The following is a 12,939-nucleotide window of genomic DNA, read 5'->3' on the forward strand; positions in this document are numbered from 1 at the left end:
AATTGATCAGAAATAAGAGTTATGTATATATATTGACAGTAGGCTTTATCTGTTGACATTTGCTGTGTTTGATGAGCGTGATGTGAGATCAGTTCATTGACGTTATCTGTATACATTTTAATAAGAAGCTCTACTCGACCTGTGAAAAAAACAAACAGTGTCTTCTGTTGCTCAGAGGAGCAAGTCTGAAAATAGAAATAACCCTGAAGACCTCATAGTGATGTCATCAGAGTTATTTTTGGAGGCTTGGAGACGAGGATTTTATGAAAGGGGCAAAACTCCAGCAACACTTGTAGTATAAAGAACAACTTTGTTATGTCTTGATCTATTATCTGTGATCAAAAATATATTCTTTATACTACAAGTGTTGCTTCAGACTTCTTTCCTTCTCCGTGCACTTCGGTGACATTGTGCCAGAAATCCCTACTTTACATTTAGCAGACTGTAAATTTATATCATAAAATTCACAGAGAGCCTGCATCACAAACTGGAGGTGTGGAGTGGATAAATTATGCTTTTGGTTGCATTATGGGAAATGTAGGATTCAGTGGTTTTGGAGACTGACCCACATCTCAGCGGCTTTGATTTTTACTACTCTTTTTTTTAAAATCTGTCTCTTGTGAGTCTCTAACTTTACAGAAGTGCAAAACTAAATCACTGGAGTGCCCATAATCTTATACTGTAATTTCATTTCTACCAAAAACAAAACATCCACTATCCTTTACCACCTTGTCTTTGTTTGATGTAAATAGCATCTATTTTGGGGAATTTTACAGTTATAAATTGAATAAAAATACACATTAAATTTTGTATTTATTTTGCTGACTAACATCTTTTCTGTCATGTCCTGTTCAGAAAATAAGTACATGCACATACTTTAATTCTTTGCAGCTGGCAAGTAGCGATTATCTGCACATAAAATATGACATTTTGACCACAAATGGTGTTTTCTTGGTTGAAACATTGTCATATCCTTGAGTAAGATACTGTATTTGTCTGTACTTTTTCATTAATTTCTCCCTTGACTGCCCTCTTATGTATCAGTAATCAATTATCTCTTTTTATTTCAATCTTTTCATTGAACTCCTGACTGTCATCGTGAGCTCTGACTCGTGTCGTCATGTTTTGTGTCTCAGGGTTTGTTCAGAATCGCTCCGTCAGCCTCCAAACTGAAGAAGCTGAAGGCGTCTTTAGACTGTGGGGTGTTAGACGTTCAGGAGTACTCCGCGGACCCACATGCCATCGCAGGTGAGCATGCAACCTAATCTGTTGCCATGACAACTAATAACCATCATCTAGAAACTGAAACTCTCCTCACAGGGGTAGACTCATGAGTTGGCACCCATTTCGCTTTAGGAATCTAATTTCTGCACATTTCTGGCTTGCTCCCTCACGTCTGTGTATTACTGAGACATCTGTTCTCCCACCTTCACTTCCACACGAAGGGGAAAAAAACAATTTATGGGAATGAACATCGTAATTAAGCTGCCAAATGATCTGGCAGTCACTCCGCATTGAAGAGATCTCTCTGTTACATTATATTTTAAAGATGTTTTTCACAACTTGTGTTTGCCCCTCAGTAAATCCTCACATATTACTGATTCTGCTGTTGTCATACGTCAAGCTCAGCAGTTAATTTTCTTGCTGGAGGTTAATTTGAAAGTGTTATGTAAGTGCGACACATGAGAGTTAAAAGATTACTTTATACTTGATTAGGATTCAGTTGCTGCTACAAGAACATCAGAATCAAAACAAGCAGAACGTTTTGCTTCTCTGTCTTTTTTAGTAGAGATATTCAATAAACTTTGCCAAAATGCATAGTGATAAACTCCAAATATAACTGGGATTATTGTCAAAATGATTCTTCATCTTCTGCACAGGCTGCACCAAAAAACAAACTCTATTATCTTTGTTGCTTTCTGTTGCTTGTCACTGACTCGCGTTTAAATCAGAACCGTGACTGACTACAAAGCTTTTATGATGCTGTTGTTGATATGTTTTTAAGGATGCTGCATCTTTACTGACTGCAGGATAATGCTGTTGTCAGATGAAAAACTCCAAAACATTTCAGGAGCTGTGGAAAATATTTTTAGCTTGAAAACCGTGCATTTCAAAAAAAAAAAAAAAATGTCAGAGTAATTTATGGAGATGGTAATATTTCAGCTGAACATGAAACGCACAAAAGTCTGGAGATACAATATTTTCATCCATCAGGAACAATATGTTTCATTATTAAACATCAAATTAAAGTCAGTCAATCAGCTGTGTTCACTGGAGCATGTGGAGTGACCAGAGAGAGCGTTAAGATGAATCCCGAGTCAATGCCGTATCCCTCTCTGATGATTCCAGATTAAACTGGGTTAGCGCCAATAGGAAATCTAATTTGTGTGCTGGTCCCACTGGGTTGGGGGTCAGCGATCGTGGTTGGGGGTGGGGGCGTGCAGGGGTTCATCTTCCATCAGCTTCAATCAAAAGCAGCTCCATAAATATAGCAAACTACTGTAGAGGAGCATCTTCTGTGGGTTTAACATACTTCCCTACATTTAAAGGATAAGCCTGGTGATTTTCTATATTTTTCTTATTGTGAGTGAATCTCATGTACAGAGCCAAACCAACAATGAATTGATCTACTAACAAGTATTGTGTGTGTATCCAAAGTCAGATATATCTTATTCCTCTGTGCCGTTAATCTTTGAACCCATCGGCTCTCTGATGACGATTTAGCCTCTGAAGGCAACAGATATCTGGATAACGGATATCTGGGCCAAGACTTCCTCTTCCGTGCACTGGTTGTTGTTTACAGTCCGATTAGTAACTTAAGATGGTCCAGACAACATTTCGGCTAATCTGTATAAACAGATATATGCATATGAATGCAGATAAATTAAAAAAAAGCTAATAAAAAGCGAAATTGTCGTCAGACGATAGCCGATGGGTTCCAAGATTGCATTTCAGCCAATGTGTTCTGCCTCTTTTGCTCTCCACATTGACTGTTTACCTGCATGCAACCAAAGCTCGCTCTAACGTGATTGGTCAATACTACTCAGACTACAAACCAAAATCGCCTACAGATTCTGCATTTGTATGCAGATATCTGTTTATAGAGATTACTGTGGTATAGACCTCTGTTGTCCAAAAATAATTAAAAACACATCAATGAGCCACTCTGCTGCACTAGGTGACATGTTCCATCACCCTGAAGAGTTTGGGAATGGTAGTTTGTTTAGAAACGGCTCCAAAGACTGATAACAGCAATCATGTTTTCAGTCTCCGGAGAGTAGTTCCTTGTAAGGCTGCATTCAGACTGGAAACAGCTCTGTGTTGAAACAAATCAAGGGGTTGCATTGAGGGAAGTGTGTTGTTTAAAGTAAATACAATCCAGGAAGTCCAGTTGAAGCTACAGATGGCTTTTCAGACACCAAAATACCACACAGCAGTTTGTAAAACTCACAGGCAGGATTTTACAACTCTGGAAAGTGTGAGATACATTCGGATACAGTGCTCAAGTTACAAAGTAATCCACCAATATGCACTTGCATAAATCTTATTTGCCGGATGATGTCATGTTGCATTGCAGCAAAAGTTGAGCCTGGTTCAACTTTTTCGCTGGACGACCCTGCAGTGTTTTGCTGGAGCTCTTTGTGTTGGCACCCCCAACACGCAGAGTTAATGTCGGTCTGAATGCTGCCTAAGGCAAACGCTACTGTACATGCACGGGAACACAACCTCTTGACTTTGTAAATTTCTCAAAGAACTTTAGTACAAAGTCAAGAGGTTGTGATATGTAGCACAACAAGCAAGTAAAGCTGTAAACAGAACCGCGTCTTCTGCACAAGGAACTTCTCTCCAGAGACTGAAAACGTCATCGCTGTCATTAGTCTCTGGAGCTGTTTCTAAACAAACTAACGCGACCAAACTTTTCATGATGAAGGAACATGTCACCCAGTGCAGAGGTGTGGCTTATTGACGTGTTTTTAATAGTTTTTGGACAACAACAGAGGTCTACGGCACAGAGGAATAAGATATATCAGGCTTTAGATACAAACACAATACTTGTAAGTAGGTCAATTCATTGTTGGTTTTGCTCTGCACAGATATAAATATATAAAAATATAGAAAATCACCAGCCTTATCATTTAATATGTTTATTTAATCCAATCACACACTCCATGTCTGTGTATATACACAGATCTAGACAGGCAGACATGTATACGTACACGCTCAGACAGAACAACAGCAGCCTCCAAGCTGTCTCCCAGTGAGGGATGCCCTGACTTGGTTTGTTTGTCATCCATCCCACGCATCCCTGAGGGAAATGAATGCAGCAGACCAGAGAGAGAAGAAGACAAGTCAGAGAGAAACCCAGTCAGCTGTCGTTTTCCTCCTCAGCACTGGAAAATTACACTGCCACCCACCAGTCCTGATCAAACAGAGCTCAGAAATAGTTTTCTATTTGTTTTGAACTGCTTGTTGTACTAGATATCTGGGTCTGTATAATTTCTAAGCACGTGATGAGACATTTTCTGCACAGTCACGGCACAGGTACCACTGGGAAATGTATTTGTTGCCCCAGACTCATAGCTTTTCTCCGGATCATTTGTGTCTACATAATTTGATTAATTGAAAATTTGCTAGAATCCTCCATTTTATGGTCCTGCTGTTGAAGAGGGACTCTGTGTCAAAAGTTTTAAGACTTTAATTACTTTAGTTTATATTGAACTCATTTGTTGTAAAATTGTGTTTTATCAACTTGCAAACAGAAAACTGAGGAACAGGTCATATTATTCCACCATGAGAGGCACTGTAAGGCTGCAACCAACTATTATTTTTTTACTATCAATAGGTTTGACAATTATTTTCTTTAATCAATGGAAGACAGGGGAAAAGGGCTTCCCAGACGGGTCAATGAAAATACTCACAAGGGAAAAGGGCTGTGAAATGCAAAAAAGTGAGAGCACTAATTAGCTGCTGGTCCAAGCCTTCTCTGTGTTCTTTATTTGTATTTGCCTTTTTTAATTTCACAGCTCCCCTTCTTTTTTATGAGAATTTATTTCTTTAATAATCAACTGATTGTTAAGTGTATAAAATGTCAGAAAATAGTGAAAAATGCTGATCATGAGTCCCTGAAGCCCAAGTTACCATATTCAGATGACTCATTTTGTCTGACTAAGAGTCAAAAACACAAAGATGTTGAGTTTGTTATAATGGAAAACTGTGAAAACTAGAAAATATACTGAACCACCAATGAACTACCAATGACTTTTGGGCAACTTTGCCTTAAAAAAATCAAAGATTAACAATTAATCAGTTATCAAAATTGTTGCCAATCAACTAATCATTTCAGCTCTAGAGTACTACCAATATGATAGGGGTCAATAGGGATCAAACTTTTGCCCCAGGGCCCCACAACCAGAGCTTGCTGGTACGCAGCATACCATGCTTCCAAGAATGAAGAACCTGGTTTCTTGTGTGCATGTAAACACGTCTCTCCTGCTCTCAACATCACTGCTTAGTACGCTCTCAAGTTTACCTGCACAATTGTTCACCCTGACAGAGTGTTTGGCTGTTTGGTCTCCAGTCTGATCACCAGTAAGATATTGGTCGCTATAGGGAAGCACTGAGACAATCTAACTGGTAAATGAGACACAAATATAAGGTCTGAGTCTGACATATAAAACAATACAATCACTGACATATACAGTAAGATATATATATACATATATATACAGGCCTGCATCAGTCTTCTGAGTGCAGCTGCTGTTTGTTCTTCTTCTCTTGTGATATGGAGGCTTGAATCAAACACAGTATATCCCATTGAATTGATTCTGTATTGAGCTGCTGAAGTGCTCATCAGTTCACAGCTGGTTTCGCCTCATTTATCATCATCCAGCTTCCTTTACTTTCTTTCCTTATTTATTCCTTTCTTCCTTCTTTCTTTCTTTTCTTTCTTTCTTTTCTTTGGCTCAATCCCCATGTCCCCCCTAAGGCCTAAGCCCTGAACCCTCAAGGACTTAATTGACGTCACCTGGCAAGTGCTCGAGTGCAAGAGGCTGCAAGGGCTCGAAATAGTACATAACCGTTTTTCCCCTTGTAACCCCATATTTAACGTCACAATGCTATGAACTTGAAGCTCACGCAGTTACATCTGCATTATATTTGCACAGATACTGCACATAAATGCCTACATGCTATCTTATCTTATGATTTTGTTCTCACCAGGTGCTTTGAAGTCCTACCTGCGGGAGCTCCCTGAGCCGTTAATGACCTTTGAACTCTACAATGACTGGATCCAGGCCTCCAAGTGTGTATCTTTTCAGTATAATTTCGTTGTTATCAGTACAGACCTTCATATGTTATCATCCTGAAATTTAACGCATCTTTTCTGTGGTCCTGCAGCATTCAAGACCAAGACAAGAGACTTCAGGCTCTCCTCAATGCCTGCGAGAAACTACCCCCGGCCAACAACAACAACTTCAAGTGAGTCACTTTCTTAGTTTCTCAGTTTCACACCAAACCAAATTATTACCAGTAATTATCTGCTTTGGCTTCTATGTTTATGATAAAACCGACTCCTATTTGTAACTTTATTACTATAGTTGAATGTCACTTATTAACATTATATTTAGCTATATCTAATTAGCTGGTTAGCTAGCCATGCAGCTTTGATTATTTAATGTTAAGTAAAGAAAGCTCACAAGCATTTAGCTGCTATTTTACTGACACTATTTACTCTTTGTGAAAAATCTCTTTATATCCATCCCCTGTTTTATAACACGCATTTCAATTTGTTTTGACAAAAACAATAATTTAGCTTCTAATAATAGAAAAGGACAATGTTAATGCTAATGTTAATTAGTTGTGGGTGACAATTAAAACCACTGATGCTAAAGTCACTTTAAAACAGGGAAATTCTGAAGCTTTATGCAGCTGGTTATCCATAACTCACACTGCGGTTAAAGTCAAAGCTGCAGAAAGAAACTGAGCTGTAAAGGACTGTTTGCTTCTACACAGACCTCCCTTATCTGCCCTGTTAGATCAGGAGGAGGATGAGGGAGAAATGAATGAATACTGAAGTTTTTCTTCACTGATATGACACACACTTTCCTCTGTTCTGCAGTTTCTGCAACCCACAAGCGGTCAAAGATGGTTTTATATGATGGGTGCATTAAGCTAATGTTTGATTGGATACAGTTTTGTTCACGCCCCTGAGTTCAAGATGAGTCTTCAAACATTTGAAAACATTTGACAGGAAGTAAAAATACTACAATTGGCATAATGAGCGATAACTGAACAATTAACCCCAGGACATGGGATTAAAACTGGGAAAATTGATTTTTTATTTCATTTTGTCTTTAACAACGAGTCTACAGGACTGCTCTACAAGCGTCACTGATACCATGTAGAGCTTTCTAGCTGGAAGGAACCAAGTAGTCTAAACAGAGAGGGGAGTCAGAGTCGAATACGAATGAAAACATACAGAAAAGTAACTAATATACTTGACTCTATATACTATACTATTAAGAGTTTTTAAAACACCTTTTGTGAAAATACAATTTAACACTTTCTAAAGCCATCCAATCTCAAATATTTATTTAACACTTTCTAAAGCCATCCGATCTCAAATATTTAAGGGGGAACAACGCCTCTGTTCTTATTTCTTATCTAGTTCTTCAGCAGCTCAGCGTTACTCTATTTGCAGCTGGATTAAGGCAAGCGTTAGATATTGGTTGAAGGGCTTGTCGCATGATCAAAAGAGAGAGGAGGAGAGGCAAAAAGAGGAAGAGGAGGGGATAAATAGCGAGACGGTGCAGCACTTGTCAGTGTCATCATCGAATCGCACAAATAGGGTGTATTTTTAGACAGTCCTCCTCTGAGAAGACCTGTCAGACCTGTCCAGATGATCGCTGCTCGCTGGAATGAGCTGCCTGATGTTCATTCAACTGTAGTTCAGCTCTGGATGAGTCATTCAGCTCAGCTACACTCCGAGAGCCACAGAAACCCACTAGCCCATTTTTGTGTCTCAGAGCCCCCATGAAGAGACTGAAAAAATAATAATAATGATAATAATAGTGTACTGAAATAATATGGTTTAGCTCAGTGTGTTTTGTGGAAGGCAAGTGTTGATGTAGCACAATGAAAAAATCAAAAATCGACATTACATACACTGTAAGTCTGTTGGAAACTGACCTTTTTTTTTAGAGGATAGGTTCGCAATTGTCTTAAAACAACAGTCAGGTATCCGTATGAACAGTGAAAGAGGTTTTCCTCTGTGATCCCCTGCAAATGTGCTTTCATTGTAAGTGATGGGGGCCGAAATCCACAGTCATCCATAGGATTAGCAAGTATAACCCAGTATTTCATTGTTATTTCCCACGTTTCTCACTTTACACATCTCATTTTCATTTGAGTTTATCTCAATTTATTCTGACAAAATAGTAAAGCTGAACCTCCATGTGAACACCACCACATGCTCCAGCTCCTACACAAATGAAATACACAGGAAAAAGGAGAATTAGCTCAGTTTGCTACAACATTAAGCTAGCAGAACTCAATGGCTTTAAGCGGCTATCAAAAAATCAATATTTTTTATAATTGTTTGACTGTAATGTGTTGGGCGTGACTTATAGTGATGAACCTACAGAGATCTATCAGCGACTCTGCAGCTCCCCTTAGCTTTACAGAGCTTTACTGCAAGTTTCAGCTCGTTGTTTAGCTGTCCGGCTGTTTTAGTTCACTCTCAGCGCTCTCATAGGGTCGTTTTCAACCGCAGCAGGCAGCTGTTTTCAGAGGAAAAGCTCTAAAAAGCCTCTGTACACTACCTGCTGAGCACCAAACACCAAACAGACACAGGTAGCTGTAGACTATCTGGTGAACATAGTGGAGCATTTAGCAACTAAAGAGCCAGATATTTCCCTCAGGAGTTGGTAGAGAGAAAAAAACAGAGCTAAAAGAGAGTGAATATTGGACTTAAATTCACCAGGTGGACAGAAACACGACTCCAAATGACTGTTGTGCTGAACACCAATTTTTTCCTTGTTCCTACAGGAGTTGTTTTTATTGTAAGTTGTTTTGGATAAAAGCGTCTGCCAAATGAATGTAATGTTTTCATTGACTGATCCACAGTATGTCCTGTTTCTCTATTTACAGATATTTGATCAAATTCCTCTCCAAACTGACTGAATACCAGGATGTGAACAAGATGACACCTGGAAACATCGCTATTGTCCTCGGACCTAACCTGCTGTGGACGCACAACGAAGGGTAAGACAGCATTCGTACAAACAGTATCAGCTATACAGAAATGAGTTAGCTTATTGACTTCTGTGTAACAATATAAACTTTAAAGAGCAACTTAAAATCTGCTGACTTATATCATGCTCTGATTTTCTGTTAGTTTTATACTATTATGATATTAAACGTGATCAAAGTTCCAAAACTTGAGGTGAACGTATGTAAAAATGCTTCCTGCAAGTCAAAAGCCAGGGCTTCAACCTGCTCTGAACACTTCGTTTGCAATATTACCTCCACGTCCTCCTTGTGATGTCATCAGTTCATGCACACACGTTCACAAACAGATGTCTGTTCCGTAGCCTTTGTCGCTAAGGTTGTTGTATATTTGCATATTTCGGATCGGATTTTGGCTCAAACTTTTACGGATGTATTTGAGAAGTTGACATTTTGAGTAAAGAACGAGAAAAAGAAGTGAAATCCATTGTTTGTTTACGTAGCCTCCGGAGCTCGAGGAAGCTTCCTTAAGCTGACCAATCTGAACAGAGTGGGCTCATCAGGCTGAACTGAGGGGCTGCATAAAGGGCCAGTATAAGATAAATAAGGAATTTTTTAAACTGTAAATCATGCAAAGATATTCCAGCAGAGCCCCAGAATACAAATATATACACCTGGAAATGTGCATGATACGTCCTCTTGAAGATACATTTTAAAAGAATATGCCACTAACTTAGCACTGCACTCCTACAACATTGTAGGATTCACAATGAATTAATTTATTCCTATGTCTTGTATAACACAGAGAGAATGAACTGAACGAATATATAATTGAAATAGTTCATATACTGTGTCTTTTCTCTAGTGTTTTAGTGGCTGTGGCTGGTTGTTATCATGCTGGGGTGGGTGCAGCAGCTCTGCATCCTCCTGTTCAGCCTAGAAATCTGTTTTTCATGCAGTAACTCGGTGGATGAAGAAGACAGACAGATAAGAGAAGGACTCCGTATCCACAGGGATTCTCTCATCACAGCTCAGCTTCTTTTTCTCATTTTTCTCTGCAGAAAAAAAAATTGAGCTGCTGATTTTCATGATGCTGCTCAGAGCTCAAAGTGCTACAAGTTCTAATAACAAAATGGCCAGCAGGCACAAAGCTCCAACACATCTCCAGGAGGCTATTCTTATCATACAGTACATTCATGATGGTGACTTAGCAGTTTGGGAAGGGTGAAGGACACCTCCTTTATATCTCTGTGTAAATCTTACAAACTTTTTATCCCTCTTTAACTTTTAATTAGTATTTTAATAGCCCACATTTTTGAAATGGCTCTAATTTTCTCTTTTTAATGTGTCTGTAATATCATGAAAATGTGTTAATCACAGCCTGAGTGTTAATTCTTATGATCCAGACAGCTACTTTTCCTCTATGTCCAATCATAAAAGTCTCTGTCTATTTTCTGTCTGCAGCAGCAACATCACAGAGATGATGACGACAGTTTCCCTGCAGATCGTCGGCATCATCGAGCCCATCATCCAACATGCCGACTGGTTCTTCCCTGGAGGTAAGGAGGGATAATAGAGGAGGAAATAGATATAGTACATGTACTACAATTTTGAGGTACTTGTACTTTACTTGAGTATTTCCATTTGATGCTACTTTATACTTCCACTCCATCACATTTCAGAGGGAAATATTGTACTTTCTACTCCACTACATTTATTTGACAGCTTTAGTTACTTTTCAGATGAAGATTTGACACAATGGATAATATAACAAGCTTTTAAAATACAACACATTGTTAAAGATGAAACCAGTGGTTTCCAACCTTTTTGGCTTTTGACGTCCTACAAAAAGCAGTGTGTAGTCGGGGTCACATTTCACATGTCTATGAGTTGTTAACAGCTCCACCAAATAGTGATTTTTCCCTCTAAACTTCTCACATGCTTTCATTTCAATAAATGTTCAAATGATCCAATATTTCACCAAAAATCAAAGATTAGAGAAAAAGTCCAAAAACTGAAAACAGATTTGTGTATCAGAACTTTGTTTTTTCTTCTTTCCTCTCCCATTAATCATCTCACGACCCCTCAGATTTATCTGGTGACCCTTTGGAGGGGCCCGACCCCTAGGTTGGGAACCACTGGACTAAACTAGCTAACTGTAGATAAAGTAGTGTAAACTAGCTCCACCTCCAGCAGCTACAACAGTAACATGCTGCTCTAACACTGATGCTTCACTATTAATAATCTAATAATGTCATATATAATAATATATCAGTATTATTATTTAGTATTTCTACATTGATGTAAACTTTTACTTATCTGAGTACTTCTTCCAACACTGGAGAGAAATACCAAGGCTTAAGAAAGTATACAAAGATCTATTTATGTTTCTGCACAAAACAACATACTGAATTGTTTCTTCTGTCTTTCTTAGAAATTGAGTTCAACGTCACGGGGAACTACGGTAGCCCCGTCCACACCAACCACAATGCCAACTACAGCTCGATGCCGTCTCCGGACATGGAACAGATGGATCGTAGGCAGAGCGACCAGAGCCGACGGCCCCTCAGCGTCGCCACAGACAACATGATGCTGGAGTTCTATAAAAAAGACGGGTACGACATATTGTAGTTTAAACATGAGGATAACGGCGCACATTTTCAGGCATTCATGGTGTTGCATTTGATTGTTCACGTGAAAAGTGACAGGATGAAAAGAACGAGAATGAAAGAAAAGAGCTTCAGAGAGAAGTCCTCCACACAGCTGACCAATCATGGCACAAAGAGCGGTGTGTGAATATCGGCTCGTCATTTTCTGAGAGTTAAAGAAATGGTCGGGCAAGCACTTATTTCAGAGTATGCAGGCTCCTTTACACTCATGTTGCAATCAATCAGCAACCTCTCTACCTCTGCGATGCACTTACAGCTTCATTCAGGGCGGATCCTAACTGACAGCTGAGCTGACATGTTAGCTTTACATTTTTTCTAGACAAGGTCACTACGAGGCACGTAAAGTTTCCACATGACTGCCTTTTGACAGGGTCGTGCGTGTGGAGTAAGAATGAGAGAATTCCCGCGGTGATTACCAAAGTTTCATGTGAGAAGTGACTCCGGTGAAAAGCTCAGTTTCACTATGAGGTGAACAGAAAGGAGAGTGCATCACTCTTTATCTGCAGTACCTGCCTTTAAGCTTTTTATGTAGCCTAGAGAACAGGGAGACACAGAGAGAGATGACATTTAGTCTGTGAAATGAGGAATCTGACAATCCTCACACTGTGGAGGAGGATTAGCTGAAAACCAGTCTTCGGTTTTCTTTCTCTTTCTCTGTCCGTCTCTGTGTCTCTTTCTTTAATGCTTTAATTCACTCTCGGTGTTATCAGGCCCTGTGGGTAGTCTGAGCTCTGCGGCCGTGGGACCACAAGTAGCCTGGCTAATTAAACCTGTACCGAGTGTGTGCTGGGTCTGATCAATAGAGCTTCGCTTTCAATAGCAACACTCCTCAGAAGCAGCGGGCTCAGCACAGCGAGACTTCTGCTCCTTTGAAAGAGAGGCTGTCTCAGTTTTTATGTATTTAAGATGTTGGGTTGGACACAGCTGAAACTTAACGGCAGAATGTGTAGGATTTGTTTGGTTGTGGTTTGTAAACACAACAGCGACAATGACACCACAAGCATGCTATGTTTTTATCGAGTCCCGCCTTCACACCCTGTGCCTG

General features: G+C 39.4%; 2 protein-coding genes across 8 annotated transcripts in view; one reads left to right on the plus strand and one right to left on the minus strand.

Moving 5' to 3' along the window:
- The window catches only part of LOC137172686 (rho GTPase-activating protein 44-like), a 109,159-nt gene that overhangs the window by 77,866 nt on the left and 18,354 nt on the right, over positions 1–12,939 (plus strand). For 3 of the 5 annotated variants that reach the window (XM_067577256.1, XM_067577255.1, XM_067577253.1), the window contains exons 11-16: positions 1,137–1,248; positions 6,220–6,301; positions 6,397–6,477; positions 9,148–9,261; positions 10,693–10,784; positions 11,660–11,840. In XM_067577256.1, the coding sequence (XP_067433357.1) occupies positions 1,137–1,248; positions 6,220–6,301; positions 6,397–6,477; positions 9,148–9,261; positions 10,693–10,784; positions 11,660–11,840 (662 nt within the window). Of the gene's footprint in view, positions 1–1,136; positions 1,249–6,219; positions 6,302–6,396; positions 6,478–9,147; positions 9,262–10,689; positions 10,785–11,659; positions 11,841–12,939 lie in introns of all 5 variants that reach the window. The other 2 variants (XM_067577254.1, XM_067577252.1) reach the window with 1 other exon arrangement.
- tex47 (testis expressed 47) overlaps positions 1–12,939 on the minus strand; it is a 39,589-nt gene that overhangs the window by 1,329 nt on the left and 25,321 nt on the right. For all 3 annotated transcript variants that reach the window (XR_010925021.1, XR_010925020.1, XR_010925019.1), the window contains one exon: positions 4,218–4,306. The gene's annotated coding sequence lies outside the window, so the exon portion shown is untranslated. The remainder of the gene's footprint in view (positions 1–4,217; positions 4,307–12,939) is intronic.

Source organism: Thunnus thynnus, chromosome 20 (genome assembly GCF_963924715.1).
Source record: "Thunnus thynnus chromosome 20, fThuThy2.1, whole genome shotgun sequence".
Classification (NCBI taxonomy): domain Eukaryota; kingdom Metazoa; phylum Chordata; class Actinopteri; order Scombriformes; family Scombridae; genus Thunnus; species Thunnus thynnus.